This window comes from Glycine soja, chromosome 1 (assembly GCF_004193775.1).
Source record: "Glycine soja cultivar W05 chromosome 1, ASM419377v2, whole genome shotgun sequence".
In the NCBI taxonomy this organism is placed as follows: domain Eukaryota; kingdom Viridiplantae; phylum Streptophyta; class Magnoliopsida; order Fabales; family Fabaceae; genus Glycine; species Glycine soja.
This window is the reverse complement of record NC_041002.1, coordinates 5,374,243-5,391,655: the sequence shown is the minus strand read 5'-3', so window position 1 is coordinate 5,391,655 and position 17,413 is coordinate 5,374,243. Positions and strand designations below refer to the sequence as shown.

At 31.2% G+C, this 17,413-nt stretch overlaps 2 protein-coding genes across 5 annotated transcripts; both read right to left on the bottom strand.

Annotated features, from left to right (window-relative positions):
• Positions 1–1,003: 1,003 nt before the first annotated feature.
• On the bottom strand, positions 1,004–4,468 carry LOC114411208 (sphinganine C4-monooxygenase 1-like). Its single transcript, XM_028374961.1, has 2 exons — positions 3,515–4,468; positions 1,004–1,828 (listed from the first exon to the last, which is right to left on the bottom strand). The coding sequence occupies exons 1-2, from the start codon at positions 3,737–3,739 to the stop codon at positions 1,274–1,276; spliced, it is 780 nt and encodes a 259-aa protein (XP_028230762.1). The 5' UTR covers positions 3,740–4,468; the 3' UTR covers positions 1,004–1,273.
• A 797-nt stretch (positions 4,469–5,265) lies between these two features.
• LOC114411187 (origin of replication complex subunit 6-like) lies at positions 5,266–17,183 on the bottom strand. Of its 4 annotated transcripts, XR_003666427.1 has the most exons (10): positions 12,815–13,290; positions 12,579–12,730; positions 12,408–12,488; positions 12,207–12,318; positions 11,864–11,926; positions 11,670–11,757; positions 11,474–11,544; positions 10,188–10,284; positions 9,930–10,109; positions 5,266–5,546 (listed from the first exon to the last, which is right to left on the bottom strand). XR_003666427.1 is itself a non-coding variant. In XM_028374957.1 (9 exons), the coding sequence occupies exons 2-9, from the start codon at positions 12,686–12,688 to the stop codon at positions 10,030–10,032; spliced, it is 702 nt and encodes a 233-aa protein (XP_028230758.1). In that variant the 5' UTR covers positions 12,689–12,730; positions 15,759–17,183; the 3' UTR covers positions 9,859–10,029. The 4 variants fall into 4 exon arrangements, 3 of the variants coding, with proteins under 3 accessions (XP_028230758.1, XP_028230744.1, XP_028230751.1); XM_028374957.1 differs by lacking the exons at positions 5,266–5,546; positions 12,815–13,290 and adding an exon at positions 15,759–17,183 and having other exon boundaries at positions 9,859–10,109; XM_028374943.1 differs by lacking the exon at positions 5,266–5,546 and having other exon boundaries at positions 9,859–10,109.
• Between the last annotated feature and the right edge of the window lie 230 nt (positions 17,184–17,413).

The following is a 17,413-nucleotide window of genomic DNA, read 5'->3' as shown; positions in this document are numbered from 1 at the left end:
TATAATTAAAGAAATTCTTTTGATAATTTTTAGTGGAGATTAATTATCAATAAATTAATAGATGTTATAGATGCTTGACACTTATAATAATATAACTCAAAATAAAATAACCACCACGACACTTGAATTTTATTATTCTATAATCAAAAAAAATCTCAAGACAATTTTGGAAATCTCACTACTCTACTCCAAAGTCCAAACCATGGTATTTTTTCATTCATTTTTTGTTGAAAAGATGCTAGTGATTATAATTTAGATAGTAACTACAAGTTTTAGGAAGAGGGCACAAAAGGCAATGGGTCAGAAAAGGCGAAGATTATCAACTTTCCTTTGAAGAGAACATTTTTTTCAGAGAAAGTTTATTTGCTATCATCCCTTGGTGTTGTCATAACAAAACCCTTCAGTAATTACTAACTAATATTTGGTCATACCATATGTATCACTTGATTAAAATACAAAATAACAAAAAAAAATCTATTTAAGCTAGTGTCATCATAGAAACAAGAAGTCTCAGATGGCTTTTTTGTATGGTAAAATTAATTTATAGGTCTCTTAATTATTTAATAACTTTTAATTAGAGAATCTTCTAAATCGTGTTTCCAAAAGAGTGTCTCTTGTGAGAAAAAAAAAAAAGGAAACGAAACACATCAATTTTTTGTTCAATTTTGTGCCTATAGGGTCAGACAGCTCAATTACTTGAGAAAGGAGAAGCTTCAACAATTTTGGCATTTTTTCTCATCATAATACACATCTTCCCCCACAAACAATTAAGAGTACACTAGAATACAAATGGTTAGTGGATACATACATCTATCTCATTCAATCATAAAAATTAAGGGGTCCACCCTGTCCATGATTAGATACAAGTCCATTTACAAATACAACATTCATCAAATAACCGTAGTTAGGCCATAAATTGACCCTGCTAAAAAATGGAACCAGATATACAAAGTCGGTAAAACATATAAAGTATTAGTGATTAGGATACCAAAGATTGCAAGCGTGAGCAAGTTAAACAAGGCAAGACATCAGGGATACCAGGTATGACTATTGAGTGTAGCAGCAAGCAATACAAGGGTGAAAATCAAATGGTAATAGGTAGCACCTCAATTTCCTTTATTATGTCTATCTAGTATGGACATAAGGGAAACAAAAATATCGAACAGGACACATCAAATGTATATATACAGGCATCACAAGAGAAAGGAGAAGCTGCTCATAACAAGGGAAAACAATACTAGTACAGATAAAGAATGCTCATCAAGCAAAAAAGTTAATCATCCTTGTAATCTTTGCAAGGTCTAGTTTCAAAACCACCACCTTCCCTCTCCTCCAACGTGTATGGCATGTAGGTACCCAAGATTTTGTCCCACATAACGAAGAATGGCTGCGAGAAGTTGTACTTGTTGCCATAGAGCTGGTGATGTACATCATGGTAGGCTGAGTTGTTTTTGAAAAAGATGTGGAAAAGGTTCCCGGGGAGCAATAACCCGCAGTGATCATCCACTGTTTTAATGGTGGCAAAGGAGAAGAAGAAGATGGAGGCTCGAGGACTCATCCCAGAGAGTAGGAAAGATAATGCCCCACCAACAGTGTCATTCAGAAGCCCCTCGATAGGGTGATTGTAAAGAGCTCCATACGAATAGGGTACAATGAGTCTGTGATGTAGAGAGTGGATATGTTTGTAAAGGAATTTGTTGTGATGCATGTATCTGTGCATAAAGTATTGCCATGCGTCCATTATAAGCATAGCAGTAACAAATTGCCTTGCTAAAACAAGTAGAGAAGTATTCTGGCTTGTAGTATTTTGGCCGTCACTTCCTGTCAGCTACACAATAACAAAGACCCAATTACAATTTTGTTATCCAGAACCAATCCTAATTTTGCAATAATTCATCATATTCAACACAAAAAGTACAAGTGGATCAACAAATTCCCTGATAAAATGTTACACAAGATTTAGCAAGACAACACTCCATAGTAAATGCACACCTTTAAATGGGTTAAAATGTTTGCATAGTCAGTCAATGTTAGTAACTATCTCCACTACTTTTTTTTTGCAATTTTTAAAAAGGAAGAACAGCTTGCAGTAACCTTTAGTGTACCAAACCAAATCCTTATTCACATTATTTTTTTGGCTACTTACAAATGTAAATCTCACATTTTTAAGGAGGTATCAATGGTATACTATTAAATTTGATTTGGTACAAAATTAGGCATTTGATTCTTTGGTGTAAGGCCCATGGCCTTTTTAACAGGTCTTGCTAACAGATATATTGATTAATCGGGTTGCTAATGAATTTCTCCTTTTTCATTGATGTTTTCTATCATGTTCTTATGATAAGGAGGATTCCTTATTCTCCCATCAACTTGTTATTTTTTTCTGTCTTAATGAATTTCTTGTTCTATCAAAGAATTTTTTTGGTATGAGAGCACACATATCCTCCACAGGAGGTAATTGTGGAGGCAACCTAGCACAAATCAGGTAAGACCACTCTTCCTCTAAATATTTAATTCAATATGACTTGATAACCATGCAATAAAGGAAACAGTTTTTTAATGAGTATTTAAATAGTCAACTCCCTTTGTTTTCCATGGCATATTTAAAAGCAAAAGTTAAGTATAAAGCAAACAGTTTCTCAGTATCATCCAAACTGGATTATTGTTCTCTAATATTTTACTTTACTCAATAAAGAGAAAGGTTAGTTCATTGGTTTTGAAAGTCAACATACTCCACTCAAACAGCAAATAAGCGACCAATCCATTAGGATAGAATTTATTTATTAGGGGAACAGAACACTATCAGTATATAATGACATCCCTGAGGACTTAAAAAATTATAAAGATAAAACCAAGAGACCATATGTACTCTTAGTCAGGGGAAGCGAAGGACACTAAAAGAAACATTTTGCATTCGAGCTCAGTAACCTAATCCTTTTGAAGGGAAGGAACTCATTTTTGGTTCATAACATATTTGCTACCATTAAGAAAAACGCCTATAAGTATAACCCATTAAAGTATCTATAACCACAAACCCTCCCTTATGAAGTAGCCTACGATAAACATATAGCTCAAACAACAATTTAATCACACACGCATTAAATTCTCAACCTCTAATAGAAGATTGAGTACTAAACTCACATAAACCAAATAGCAACAAAACCTTATCATAATCAACAATGACATAATACCATTATCACACACCAAACTAGACAAATTAGGTAAGAGCACACATAGTATTTGCAAATGAGGATTATTTGTGACGTAATAAACACAACAAAACCAAAAATAACGAAAACACTTTGTTAGGTGTCTAGTGTCTACCAATCCTCAAATAACATAAAGGAGCCAAAACAAAAACTTATTGAGCAATCAAACCTCTCAGAAGCTGTTTTAGCAATACAAAACTGACTCAATTAATGCAACTTCTAATAAACAGCCATTCAGAAATAAAATTAAGCATGAAAAAAAAAACCAAACCTCTTAGAAACTTATCACACCTCAAAAAACTTACCGCAAACAAGAGGGTTGCAACCACAGCCTGAACTAGCTGTTGGAGGAGAACACCTTTAACCACAGCACCCTTTGACACCAAATTTTTTTCATCCTCTTCCTGCTTCGAATGTAACCGATAATTCTCAGCAAACAACCCCAGAACAACGTAAATCCCAGAATAAATCCAGTAAACAACTAATGGCACAAAAGTGCCTAATATCTCATCAGAAACCCCCAAATCCATTTTCCACCACCCCAGAAGAAGAAAAAAATCAAAATTTTCTCGTCGATTTGATTTAACAACCACCAACCAGACCCAAAATTTGAATCAATTCCAAAAGCCCAAGAAACAAGGGAATCGGTACCAAATGAAGAAACCCTAATTTTAAAAGCAGAAAAAAATTGAATCTCTCACTCCTCTTGTTCCTCCAACCCCAAATGATTAATTGGTTCAGCCAGCAACCCCAATTATAAAAACGGACCAATTAAATAATGGGTAGGTACGTAATCAGAGTTTTAGGGTTCCAAGCAGAAGGAAGATTCCAAAGAGAGAGAGAATGTTGAAATTGGTTGCAGGTGACTCTTCACGCTTTGGGAAAGAAAATATCGTGCGATCGTGTGCCTGACGGTGTAGGATACTATCATGGTTCACTCACACGTGTCAAAAGACAGGCGTGGTTGTCATGGTGAAACGGGTTGTGATTGGTTGGGATAGGGGGTTTGTGTGGTTGCGTCCGCAGAGGATTGTGGCCGTGGGCTTTATGGGATCATCGAAACGACGCCGGTTTTGACCGGTTAAGGTGGGGAACCTGTTTTGAATGTGTGGCCGTTGGAGTTGACACAGAGTCAGTCAGTTATGATGCGCGACAAATAACGAAGGACAAGTGAATCGGAACGGATGCTTCTTTTAAATTTTTGCATATCAAAATTTTCAAACTTAAAACATGCTTCCAAATTAAGAAAAGAGTTTTTTTTGGTACAAAATTTAATTTCTATTAGTATATATATAACTTTAAAATTATTTGATATTTTGTTGCTTTTTATCTGTCTTTTTAAGAAATCAATAAATACAATAAACTTTTTATTCTAATAAAATTGTTATGAAATTTCCTATTTCGCTCATTTTTATTTCCTCTCTACTATAAATGTATGTGTAAATTAAGTAAAGAAAAAAAATAAAAATATAATAATTGATAAAAGAGTATTTAATATGCTCTTGAATTTTGCAATAGGAACAAAAATTGCCTCAAAATCCGACAATTGAAAAGGAAAACAGAGAGTAGTATTATGTAATTTCTACAAATATTAAAGTTATTTGATATTTAAAATTATTATAGTTAGTATTTTAGCTTGTGTGTTTTTATTTTTGAGAAGCTTTTAGCTTGTGTTTTGCAATATAACTGTTTATTTTTTTCATAATTAAAAATTATAATAATATTTAGTAATATATAAATTATATTATAATTAAAAAAATTGAACATATAAATAATATTTTACACTTAAAATGAATAATTTAAATTGTTATTTAAAATTAGTTAACTATTGACATTTAAAAAAGTATTAAAATTTAATTTAAAAATAAAGATAAAAAAAGTTCTACTGAAATAGATAAACCGGCAAGAAGATCACGTATTTGAATAAAAATATTTAACTAAATGATTATGCATAAGTGATTAATCTCATGAAATAAAAATTAAATGTTCAAATTCTATTCGAATTTGATCATTGACAGAAATTCTTGATAAAATTTTATTTAGCTTGCGATCAAACTATAAATTAACCATGTTCTCGTTCTCTTTATAAAATGAGGATTAACACACAAAAATAAGAATAAAAATTAAAAAGATGATTGAGAAAAGAAATTACAGGTATTAGATCCGGACACAGCTACAAAACATAACTTCTAGAAATTTATAAACCGAGACGCCCATAGTTGTTTGTTTTTCCGGGGGCTCCCAAGTGACAACAGAATATTTTGAACGAGTTTAAGGTGATCCAGGGGTCAAATACTCAACTCTGAAACCTTGTCCAAGACGTCAGAACGCGACCTTCTGGCAAATTTGGAAGATTTTGACTTCAATCCCAAAAATTTTGTTAACCAACAACAAGCTAATGCATATCAAAGACTTTTGTCCCTCTTAATATTTATATTTTATACATTACTTGTAAATACTCCCAACTGTGCATTACATATCAAACTCCAACTGTTTAACGTATAGATAGAGTTATTTAAGTTGTAAAGAATCATTTTGTATATCAATAATGTCAATAATCACGTTTCCAGCTATGCTATCAACATTATCATGCATGTCTCCAGATATATCCATTTAAAATTCAAACAAAATAGAAAGTCAAATCGTTATGTCAAGTAAAAATGTATATATACATGAACTATCTTCGCGTATGTAAATGTTTAACTAGTCATCACCCGTTTGGAAGCTATATAAACACCAATAAAGTTAAAAGAAATGGCAGTCTGTACAGAGTTGTGTTGGTAAATATTTGTGTTTTAATTTAAAATTTATAAATATATATTAATTATATTTTATAAAATAATATTTATTTTAAATTCTTTTAAAATTTTGTTTTAATGAGTCAAACTAGTTTGTTATATTTGTTGTAATTGGTTTTTCAACGGTCATATTTCTAACGGTCATATTTTGTTGTTGCAAAATGCCTATAAATATCTCTTTCCTCTTTTCTAGAAATGATAGACTGAGAGCTCTGATTTCTTTCTGTCAAAAATTTATCTCTTTCTTTTCCTATACAAAACTTAATTTTTGTGAGAACAAGAACATTGGTGTTCATAAGGTTCGGGGATCCTTTCGCTGCACACGACCGGAACCAACGGATTGTCGTATCTTGGGAGAGGAGCGCAATCAGAATTTCTTACCCGTGCAGTACGGGCGTTTTCTCTCTAAGGATAGCGTTTACGCGCTTCAACCCAGACTATTTAATTCTTTCCCTTGATTTAATTTTTCCTTGTGCTCATTGTATGATATAATGCATTATTTATGTATTGTCAATTAAATTTATTTTGCTAATGTTATTTTGTTATTTAATTCAAGACTGTGCATTTTCTTCGTATTTATTTTCCTTCATTTTTTATTTTATTTTCCAACAGTCTTAGAGAGAAAATTGTTTTAGAGAGAAAAGCGTTATCACTTTCTTCTTGCATAGTCTTTTCTACACTAGTATTTTGTTTTATCAAAAATGTCTGTCGTCAATATGATTGAATTCCTTTCTAGTAAGCATGAAAAATTAATGGATGAAAATGCAATGCATTATGTTCCATTAAAAATGTTTTTATTATATTATTTAATTCCTGAAATTTTAAATTAGTATGAGATTGTTGAAAAATATTTTCTTTGTCAATTATATTTTTGTTTAAGATAAAATGCTTTTAGAATTAGTTTATGTGAAAAACTAAAAATATCTCACTACTTCCATTCCTGCCTTAGGAAGTTATCTTTTACTTGATCAAATGATCCTGTGAACACAAGTCTTTAAAATCAAGACATTTGTTGTTAGATTTTTTAATTTTTATTGTTTAACGTTATTATTATTATTGCAAATATTTTGTTGTTACATGTTGACTGATTGTCTCTTTATATATAACTCATTGATAAAACATAAAAACAATAAAATAAACACTTTGGTGAAGCTTTATATTTTGTTTGTCGTATTCTTAATAGAGTACCTTATAAAAAAAAATTAAAAAAAAAATCTTTATGAGTTATGGAGAAAAAGAGAACCAAATCTGAAATATCTTAAAGTGTGGGCGTGTCTAGTAAAAGTTAATATTCCTATTAATGAGAAAAGAAAAATTGAAAAAAAAATGTTAATTGTATTTTGTTGGATATTTTTTACATAGTACTACTTATAGATTCGTAGTTGTTAATTCAGAAGTGACTAAAATTTATAATGTTACTATTATGTAATCTAGAGATGTCACTTTCTTTGAAAATTTTTTTCCTTAAAAAAATAAATTGTTAAATCTTTATATGATTTGAAACAAGCTCCAAAGCAATGACACACAAGTTTGATCAAGTTATTCTTTCGTATGATTTTCAAATTAATGATAGTGATAAATGTGTGTATGTGAAACAATTTAATAATAATGAACGTATCATTTTGTGTTTGTATCAGGATAACATATTGATATTTGGTAGTAAATGAATTTCATAAATGATGTGAAGTTTTTCTTGTCTAGAAATTTTGATATGAAAGACCTTGGTTGTGTAGATGTGATTTTGGGTATTAAGCTTATAGAGAAAAATGATGGTATGATTTTTTACCCAATCTTATTATGTTGAAAAGCTATATATTAAAGAAGTTTAATTATTTTGATGTGAAACATGTTTCTACTCCTTATAACTCATCCATCAAGTTAAAGAAAAATTTGAGTAAAGGATTTTCTTCACATAAATATTCTCAAAGTATTGATTCCTTATTGCATTTGACAAACTTCTCTAGGCCAGACATTGCATATGCAGTTGGTAGATTAGGAAGGTATACTAATAATCCTGATCATTCTCATTGGATTGCATTAGAAAGAGTTTTTAGATACTTAAAAGGAATCATCAATTATGACATTCATTATACATGTTTTCCTGCAGTAATTGAGGGGTTTAATGATGCAAATTGGATTTCTGATTCTGATGAAACAAAATCAACAAGTGGTTATGTTTTTACTTTAGCTAGTGGTGTAGTATCATGAAAATCTGCTAAACAAACTATTATTTCACGTTCTACTATGGAAGCATAAATTATTGATTTAGATACTGCTACTAGTGAGGCTGAGTTTCTTAAAAATTTGTTATGTGATCTACCATTGTTGAATAAGCTTATACCTCCAATTCCAATGCATTGTAATAGTCAAATTGCTATATCTAAAGTGACTAGCAAAATTTTAATGAAAAAAGAAGACACTTAAGAGTAAGACATAAGTCTATAAGAAATTTGATTTCTCATGTTGTCATTTCTCTTGACTTTGTCAGGTCAGAAAATAATATTGCGGATCCGCTTACAAAAGGGTTGACGCGTCAACAAGTACTTGAGTCGTCGAGGGGAATGGGATTAAAGCCCATTATTTAGTTACAACAATGGACACTCGTCTCCGTGTGATTGGTGATCCCATGAATGGAGTTCAACGGGTAACAACGAAATTGTTTGTTGACTAAAGTACACCAAAATGAAATTTGACGGAGTTGTTCCGTTTCTCATTCCTATGACGAGGTGTATTATAAATTGTGGCAATATTAAGGTTGAGGTATTTATATATGTGTATTTTTGGTTAAAAAATACCTCTTAATGAATCCGATGACAATTATTGTAGGGGTGGAGGTCACAACTCACTCTTTGAGGATTCACCTAGTGAGTGTGGTGGTGGGACCGCCACTGTGAGATTTGGGCTAATCTCTAAGTGACACTCACGAAACAAGATACAAGCGCAAGGCCGTGTAACACGCTACCACTGATTAGAACCTAATTGAACGCCAATATTGTAGGAGTTGTGCACTAAAGTCCGGCTAAAGAATATGTAGTTCAAGACAATCAAGTCACTACATTTTTCTCGGATGGAAGTTCATAAACACTAGGTATAAGGCTCAAACCCAGAAGGTTCCTTATACCGAAATACAATATCACATGCTCTTTCTCTTATGTTTTTATACAAATTATCTTTTAGAAAATATATTTTAAAATTTTAAATTATGTGGGAGAATGTTGGTAAATATTTGTGTTTTAATTTAAAATTTATAAATATATATTAATTCTATTTTATAAAATAATATTTATTTTAGATTCTCTTAAGATTTTGTTTTAATGAGTCAAACTAATTTGTTATATTTGTTGTGACAACTGTAGGTTGGTTTTTCAACGGTCATATTTCTAACGGTCATATTTTGTTGTTGCAAAATGCCTATAAATATCTCTTTCCTCTTTTCTAGAAATGATAGACTGAGAGCTCTGGTTTCTTTCTGCCAAAAATTTATCTTTCTTTTTCTATACAAAACTTAATTTTTGTGAGAGCAAGAGCATTGGTGTTCATAAGGTTCGGGGATTCTTTCGCTACACACGATCGGAACCAACGGGTTGTCGTATCTTGAGAGAGGAGCGCAATCAGAATTTCTTACCCGTGCAATGGGAGCATTTTCTCTCTAAGGATAGCGTTTACGCGCTTCAACCCAGGCTATTTAATTCTTTCCCTTGATTTAATTTTTCCTTGTATGATATAATACATTATTTAAGTATTGTCAATTAAATTTATTTTACTACTGTTATTTTGTTATTTAATTCAAGACTGTGCATTTTCTTCGTATTTATTTTCCTTCATTTTTTATTTTATTTTCCAGCAAGTTCTTGGTGTAAACTAATGCTTTGGAAATTTCCAAAAAGGACAACTTTTAACAAAATTGAGTTCTATTCCATACCAATATCAGTTGATGTCATCTTTCTTCATTCTTTCTTTTTTCCCAATGAGCTGAACTTCCACCAAAATCATATTTGACCATAAAACACAGCAATACCATCTCACATTGCCTCCAACTCTTGATTATCGGAAGCTTTGTTGAGAAAGTTGAGACTAGTCTGTCTGGTTCGCTTGCAAGGCGCTAAAAAAACAAACAAATAGGATCAACTATCTTTGGCTGTTGGCAAGTAAGGAGAAAATGCAAGAATTATCTCAGTACCTTTCTTGTTTTGTTCATTGGATGCAAGCACAGAAGATTTCCATTTCTCAAAATCACGTTTTTCCATTTTCTTGGCTTTTTTATAACTTGAAAGCTGCTACACAACAAATGTTGGTTGAAATCCATAGTCAATTGTAGCAACATAAAAATGAAGACTTCATTATTCTTAAAAGTTGGAAAAGCCACTTTAAAGCAAATATCTGTGCAAAATACTTAAACAAATATACCCCTTCAAGCTTCAGAACATAATCATAATGGTGAGACTTGAGAGCAAATAGAGCAATAGAGGGATCGAAAGGCAGGGTATGCTGATCTTGTATTTAACCTTGACTATCTTCATTTTTTAAACAAAATACTAGACGGAGAGTAAATTGTGGTGAATTTATTTTGAAGAACATAAAGAATTCAACTGCTTCGGATGTATAAATTTAAACCCTTAATTATGCAATATTGAGTTCTTTTTTTCCAAATTGAAATTATTATAACTTGGTAGAATGAACTAACGAAGACCCTTTGCTAAATAGAGAGGACACCCTACAATGAGCAAATGTAGTTCAAATGCTTATAAATACTGAGTATAATCTTAAAGGTGAAACATTGAAGAGACACCTAACTTAATTCCCCAGTTAGCCTTATGTAGTATACTATGCATCCACTATCCCACAGCAAGTGAAGGAATAACTAGAAAAGGCAAGCCTCTCTATCAGATGTTGGATTGAAATTACAAGAGGACCTAGGTAACAATTAATCATTATAATAAAGCTATACTAAATAGAACACTGCATCTATATTTGGAATTAGAAATGATAGTTAATGGTTACACTATAGAAGCAAAAAGAGAAAATGAGAAACAAAATCAAGTCAATTTTAGACGGATTCTAAGTTTTTGCTACTAAAACCCAGCATTACAATACGGAAGAAATGGTTACAAAATAATCAAGAGCTATGATTAATGTGTTGTGTCAAACTTGGATAAAACCAAGAAAAGCTGAACCTCAAAAAATGACTAAAAAAATAATTAGGTAGAGCTACACAGAGAGCACATTCCTGATTTTTCATACTTGGATTTTTTTTTATCAACCAACATTAGTTTTTAGTTTTTAGTTTTTAGTTTTTAGTTTTTGTTAGAATGTTGGTGAAGGGGGTTCGAAAGGAACAATATATTTATGCAGTGCCTGATTGAATTTAGTGAGGAACAGCTTCCTGAAAAATTTTAGAGATAACAAAACAGTTTGCCAAGGAAACAAAAATGCTAGTAAGCTACAAAATAAGCTAGACATTAGTACCTCTGGACCATCATCGGATGAATAACCACCATCCTCAGCTTTCCTTTTACTTGGCAAAACATCAAGCAAATCTGCAGAGGGAGAGAAAAAAAAAACTGCTCAATGCAAAAAATAGATAAATAATGAACAAAATAGCCCACTTTTATCAATGCATGGATGCATTATGATCAACAACCGAATGGGAAAAGATATATACCTCGATTTGACTGCACTTGCTTAGGATCCTTCTTTTCCTTCGCAACCCCAAAAACATCATGGCACAAATCCTTCATAGTAGCAGAAACCTACAGCAAAGCCATTCACAACCCATTTAAAATCACAAACACTAATCACAAAACAAATAAAATCATCTCACGTTAAAATTCACTAAACGTACGATACAACACTTACACTAGAAAACTCAGATTCAGATGTACCACAGAGCTCAATTAACTTAAGTTTGTCCACTTTAAGCTGCAAAACAAACACAACCACAGCTTTAACCAATGCAAAAGAACAGTTCATGTCACACGAATACAGTTACTGCAGCTACAATTGTGGACACAATACCATCACAAAAAACCCTAAAACTATAACATCGTAACCACAATTGCTGTTGCAAACCGTTTTCAAAAACCTTATACTCTAAACTACTTAATAATGTTATCATTCCTATGCAACCAATCTTAATATATTGAGCATTATACTTTGATCATCTATGTGATATCGTAATCAGTTGTTCTGTTTAAGGTACCTTGTGTTTCTTAGCACATAGATAAAAAGCGACAGCAGTGAACACTGGACGCGTGAAATCAGCGCTTGCACGACGAGAAGCCGGCAACGACGAAACAAACCGATCCTTATATCTGCAGAGAAAGATCAGACAGTTCAGCAAAACACATTAGAGTTTGGATGGCGCTATAGCATTTCATCAAACACGTGGCGGATAACTCACAATTTAAGACCGTCGCGAACTAGAGTAATAATGCGAACGCAACCAAACTGAATCGCCAATTCCCTCACATCTAACTTCATCCTGAAATCACCAAACAAACACTTTGTTAAGTGAATAAAGAATAAGGAAAGAAAGAAAAGTTGAACAAATAGAAAGTGAAGGAAAACGAACTTGACGCCAAGGCCGTTGTGGAGTGAATTGTAGGATCTGATGTAAGCTCTTTCGGACATTCCGCTCAGCCTCGCCGCAGAGGATCGGTCGAAGAGAATGCTGAGTCTCATGGCGGCGATTTCCAAGCATATGATAGATTTTGCAACCTCGCCCTGTGAACGCAAAACAAAGAGTTTCAGAATTGAATCGAATAAAATGGAACCGAACAGAACGGAAGGGAAGGAAAAGGGACTTACGACTCCAATGACGGAGGAATCGAACTGGACTTCGCAGAGGCGACGGAGCTCGGCAGCTTTCCGTACAACGAGTTTGGAATCGGAGAGACCGAGCTTCTTGGCGAGCTCGGAAACGTCCATTTTGAGGTTTGAATCCCAAACGCGACGCTAAGTCGATTTTGGCGTTTGCATTTTGAAGGGAGAAATGGCGGGAAAATGAGGGAGGAGATTGTGGGAAAGAAATAGTAGATGATGGATTATCGCCACCTTTTGAATATTCGCGCCCGCGCAGTTTGCCGGGAAAAGTTTCGTTTGGCGCCCTCAGCTTCCGAAATCATTCACGGAAAATACTTTACGGTAGTTTTTATTTTGGGTAATAAAAGTTTATACATATTTTTTAATTTGACTACAGCTTGATTCAATAAATGTCTAGCAAACATTTATGAGTCCTTGAATTGAACTTCTAATCTCACAATAGTGATTGATTTAGCTATTGTAAAATAATAAAAAAAATCATTATTTTATTCAATGGATGTTTTTTTAAGAAAAAAGTATTAAACATTTTAGAACAAGTAGATTTTTTTACTTCCGTTGATTTTATAATCAATTTTAAAAAGGGATTGTAGAAATATATATATATATATATATATATATATATATATATATATATATATATATATATAATAGTTTATTATATAATTTGTATACTAAAATATCAATTTAAAAAATTACATAACAAATAAAATGTTACTACTTAATATTATCATTAGATCAAAATTCTAGTTTCATAGCTGCCGTTAACTTGATTGTTCTAAAATATTTTGTAAAATAATGCTTAAATATTATATAACCATTAAAAAAATTTAATTATTTTTACAACTGGCATTTATTTTATTTAATGCAAATTCATTGATTTTATTCAACAAAAATCTAATAGAGTTTTCTTTCCTCTTGTTGATTTTATAATCAATTTTAAAAATAAATTATACAGATATATGTAGACATATATAACAATATTTTATTTAATTTCTATACTTAAATATTAATTTTAAAAAAATTATATAACAAATAAAATGTTTTTTACGTGATATAACAAATAAAATATTACTACTTAATAATATCATCATTATTTATCATTAATAGTAATTAAAAGGCAATTCATCCAATTATGTCAAAGTTTTTTAAATGATTAAATCATATCGGTTGTTGTGAAATTAAAGCATAACTAAAAAATATTAAAGTGAAGTTTGAAACCATTTTTTTTAAGACTGTAGAGATATTTCCAAAAATGTCTGCAAAGGCTTAAAAGTTTCCAAAAATGTATACAGGACACAAAATTTATTTCTAATAATACTCTTATCTACTTCCTTTTATATATATAAAGATATTGTTAGCAAATATCAACATACACATTCTTATTTTTTAGTATAAGTGTTTCTGCAAATTATAACTTAAGAATATTTTAAAATATATTAATCATGTAACTTTCTAACATACTCCTCCTACTAAAAAATAGGAGTTTGTACCTTAACAAATCACTATGTATATAAGACATTGTGTTACCTCATCCTAAAAAAATAGAAATGTTTAAGTTTGCAAATCCCCTACACACATATATAAGTAGTATTGTGATTTCCAACGTAGAAGTGACAATATCTAAAGCTTTTGAAGCACTGTAGGACAGGTGCATGTTGCTGAATGGAACTATGTTTTCAATTCCTTTGTAGTTCTTTTTCTATCTTTAGTAAAATGTGATTTGTTCTTTGAATTTCTTCAAGCTTTGTCCAATGTTCACTTGATTTTAATTTATAGAATGAGCAATTTAGATGGTATTATTGTTTTGTCTGATAAAGCAGAATGTTAAATGCAATTTATAAGTATATATTTATCAGTAAATTGGCATTCATTCCTGCAACTCAATACAATTAAACCTATTGTATCTATGCTAAATAAGAACTTAAAATGAACTCTTTAAAATTATTTAATTGCACGAATGAAATTATATTCATCTAAGAGCTTGATTTGAATTACGCAGCAATTTTATGAACGCTGTTGAGGCAATTTATTTTTGGAGTTTGCAATGACATTTTGCAAGGATACAATGTGAGATGTGTTCTTATCTGACATTTTCCCAAGCGGCTGGTGGGGAATACGAGATTTGAACATGCAATGGATATATTTGCAAGGGTGATCATGATCAAATTTAATTACTAGCTAGATAGCCAATTCAATTTATTTTAATTGGTTTGTGATCAGTTTTTTAGGGAGGAAATGGTTGCAGTACTCAACTTGTCCAAAAGATTTTAGAAGGGGACGTGATAATTAGTTGCTTCACACTGCAACGAGTAAAAATCAACAAATCTATCCTTGATTTTTTGCATAGTTATAGAGGGATTCAGTTTGTGATACGATGACTAACAAGGTGTTCGGAGTCGGTTTGAGGCTTGCAAACAAATTATAAATATGACATATCACTACTAGAAAAAAGACAATCTACATCGGTTATATGGAACAATTTACATTGATTTATGATCATCATCGTAAGAGACGTTGTAAAAAGTGATAGCTTATTTTATGACGATTGTCAAGGATCGTCTTAGAATGTCCAATATTTACATCAGTCTTTCAGTTGTGATCATCACATTCTACGATGGTCACAACTGCAGGATCGATGTAGAATGCTAAATTTTTTACAACGATCTTTCACACACGGCCGTCTTAGAATGATTAATATTTTTACATCGATCGTGTCAAAACTGACGTAAAAATACTAAAATAAATTATATTTTTTATATTTGAAACCTTCTCAAAATCCACAGATTTTGATAATGGGTGAATAATCTCCTCCTCACCTTCACCTCACACTTCCCTATTTCTACTTGGTAATTTATGTTCCTTAAATGAGACACATGAAACAATACTAAATTGAAGAATAACACATAAGTGTTCATTTAGCAAAATTTACCCGGTCAAGACAATCAAGTCTCCAACCTTGACATAGTCCTAGCTAAAGAAACCTGAAATTTGCCCAGTTCCATAACAGATTTCAGCTGATGACCTTCCAAAAAAAAACATTATCAAAGAGCTACAAAGAAAACTTATCAAAAAAATAAAAATAACAACTCGTATACTTTTGATTAATGATAATAGATGAAAATGAATATATTTATATAGTCATGTGAGATATCAACGAATAGATAATAATTATTCAAAGTGTTAACATCATATCATTTTAATATAAATAAAATAAAAATTATGTGATTCATAAATATCTAACTTAATTCTGCATAATTATTAAACTGCTTAATTATCCTTCTATGATAAAAATAAATACGGAACAAAACAGCGTACCACTATTGCCAGAACCAATTGAATTTATATTTTGTATGTATCTGTGTATTCATTAACTATGACCAATATAGTTTTTTATTAACTATTACTAGTAGGCATTAGTAGCGATGAGGTTCGCAGGGCACAAGCAACTTTCTTAAAAGCATCTTATATATACTCCCTCCCATTATAATTGTAAGTTTTAGATTATTTTGCACACAAAAAAAAAAAATGAATAAAAGAATCAAAGTGAATGTCACAAAAGCAAATCATGACACCCAAATCTGACCCTGCACATCTGAATTCTTTTATAAATATTTTATGCTCAAACTCCAAAAGAAATTAAAAAAAAATCACAAAAGGAACTGGAAAAGGAAGCAAAATCCAAGAGAGAGAAAAGATGAAAATGAATTTGAAGCTAACTAACACATTTGCAAGAATAAAATTTAAAAGCAAAGAAAAATTAATTGAATTCTCAGATCTCCTCCGCAGCCTCAAAATTGACATGAATTGAATGAGAAAAATTAGCAAAGTGAAAAAAAAATGATAATTAAGATAAGAATGAAACAAAGATTAATATATATGAGTAGTAGGGAGTGACGAAGCACTCTGTCAAGTTATTTGAGTCTCTTATTTTATTTATCAAGTTATTTAGTGAAATTGGTGAAGGGGAGAGCAAATAGAGAAGCTGAAGTTGAAAGGGCAACTAAGCAAGTTGGCTAGAAAGGAAAGAAACTAATTGATGTGACCAACCAAATATATATACTATCGGTTAGCGAAACCAAATAATTGAAATGACCAAATTCAGAACCATGAATCATTGGGCTTCTTCTAACAATTCAAAACCATGAATTCATATATATATATATATATATATATAACTCTAAATGTCAATTCAATTCTCAGCCTCTTTCCTATATTTTTCAAAGCTTCAATCGTTTATTGCATTAACATTTAACTACCCTAATATAAGTATCCGTGTGTCGATCCCTTGTCTTAATAAGAAAATAATAATCTAACAATTAATATACATCGATAAAAATAATATTTGTGTCACGTGAGTATTTTAAATATAATAAAATATAAGTAAAAATATTTTAAAAGATAATTTAATTAATGAGATATTTTTTACCGGTGATTCAAAAAATTAAATATAAAAAAATGAATTTAGAAATCAAATTTGTTATATATGATTTATGAATATACTAAAGAAGGGTTTATGTTTGTGAGGAAGGATTTATGTTTACTTTTTATCTTCAAAATGCAACTATGAATTCTACAATCTATGTT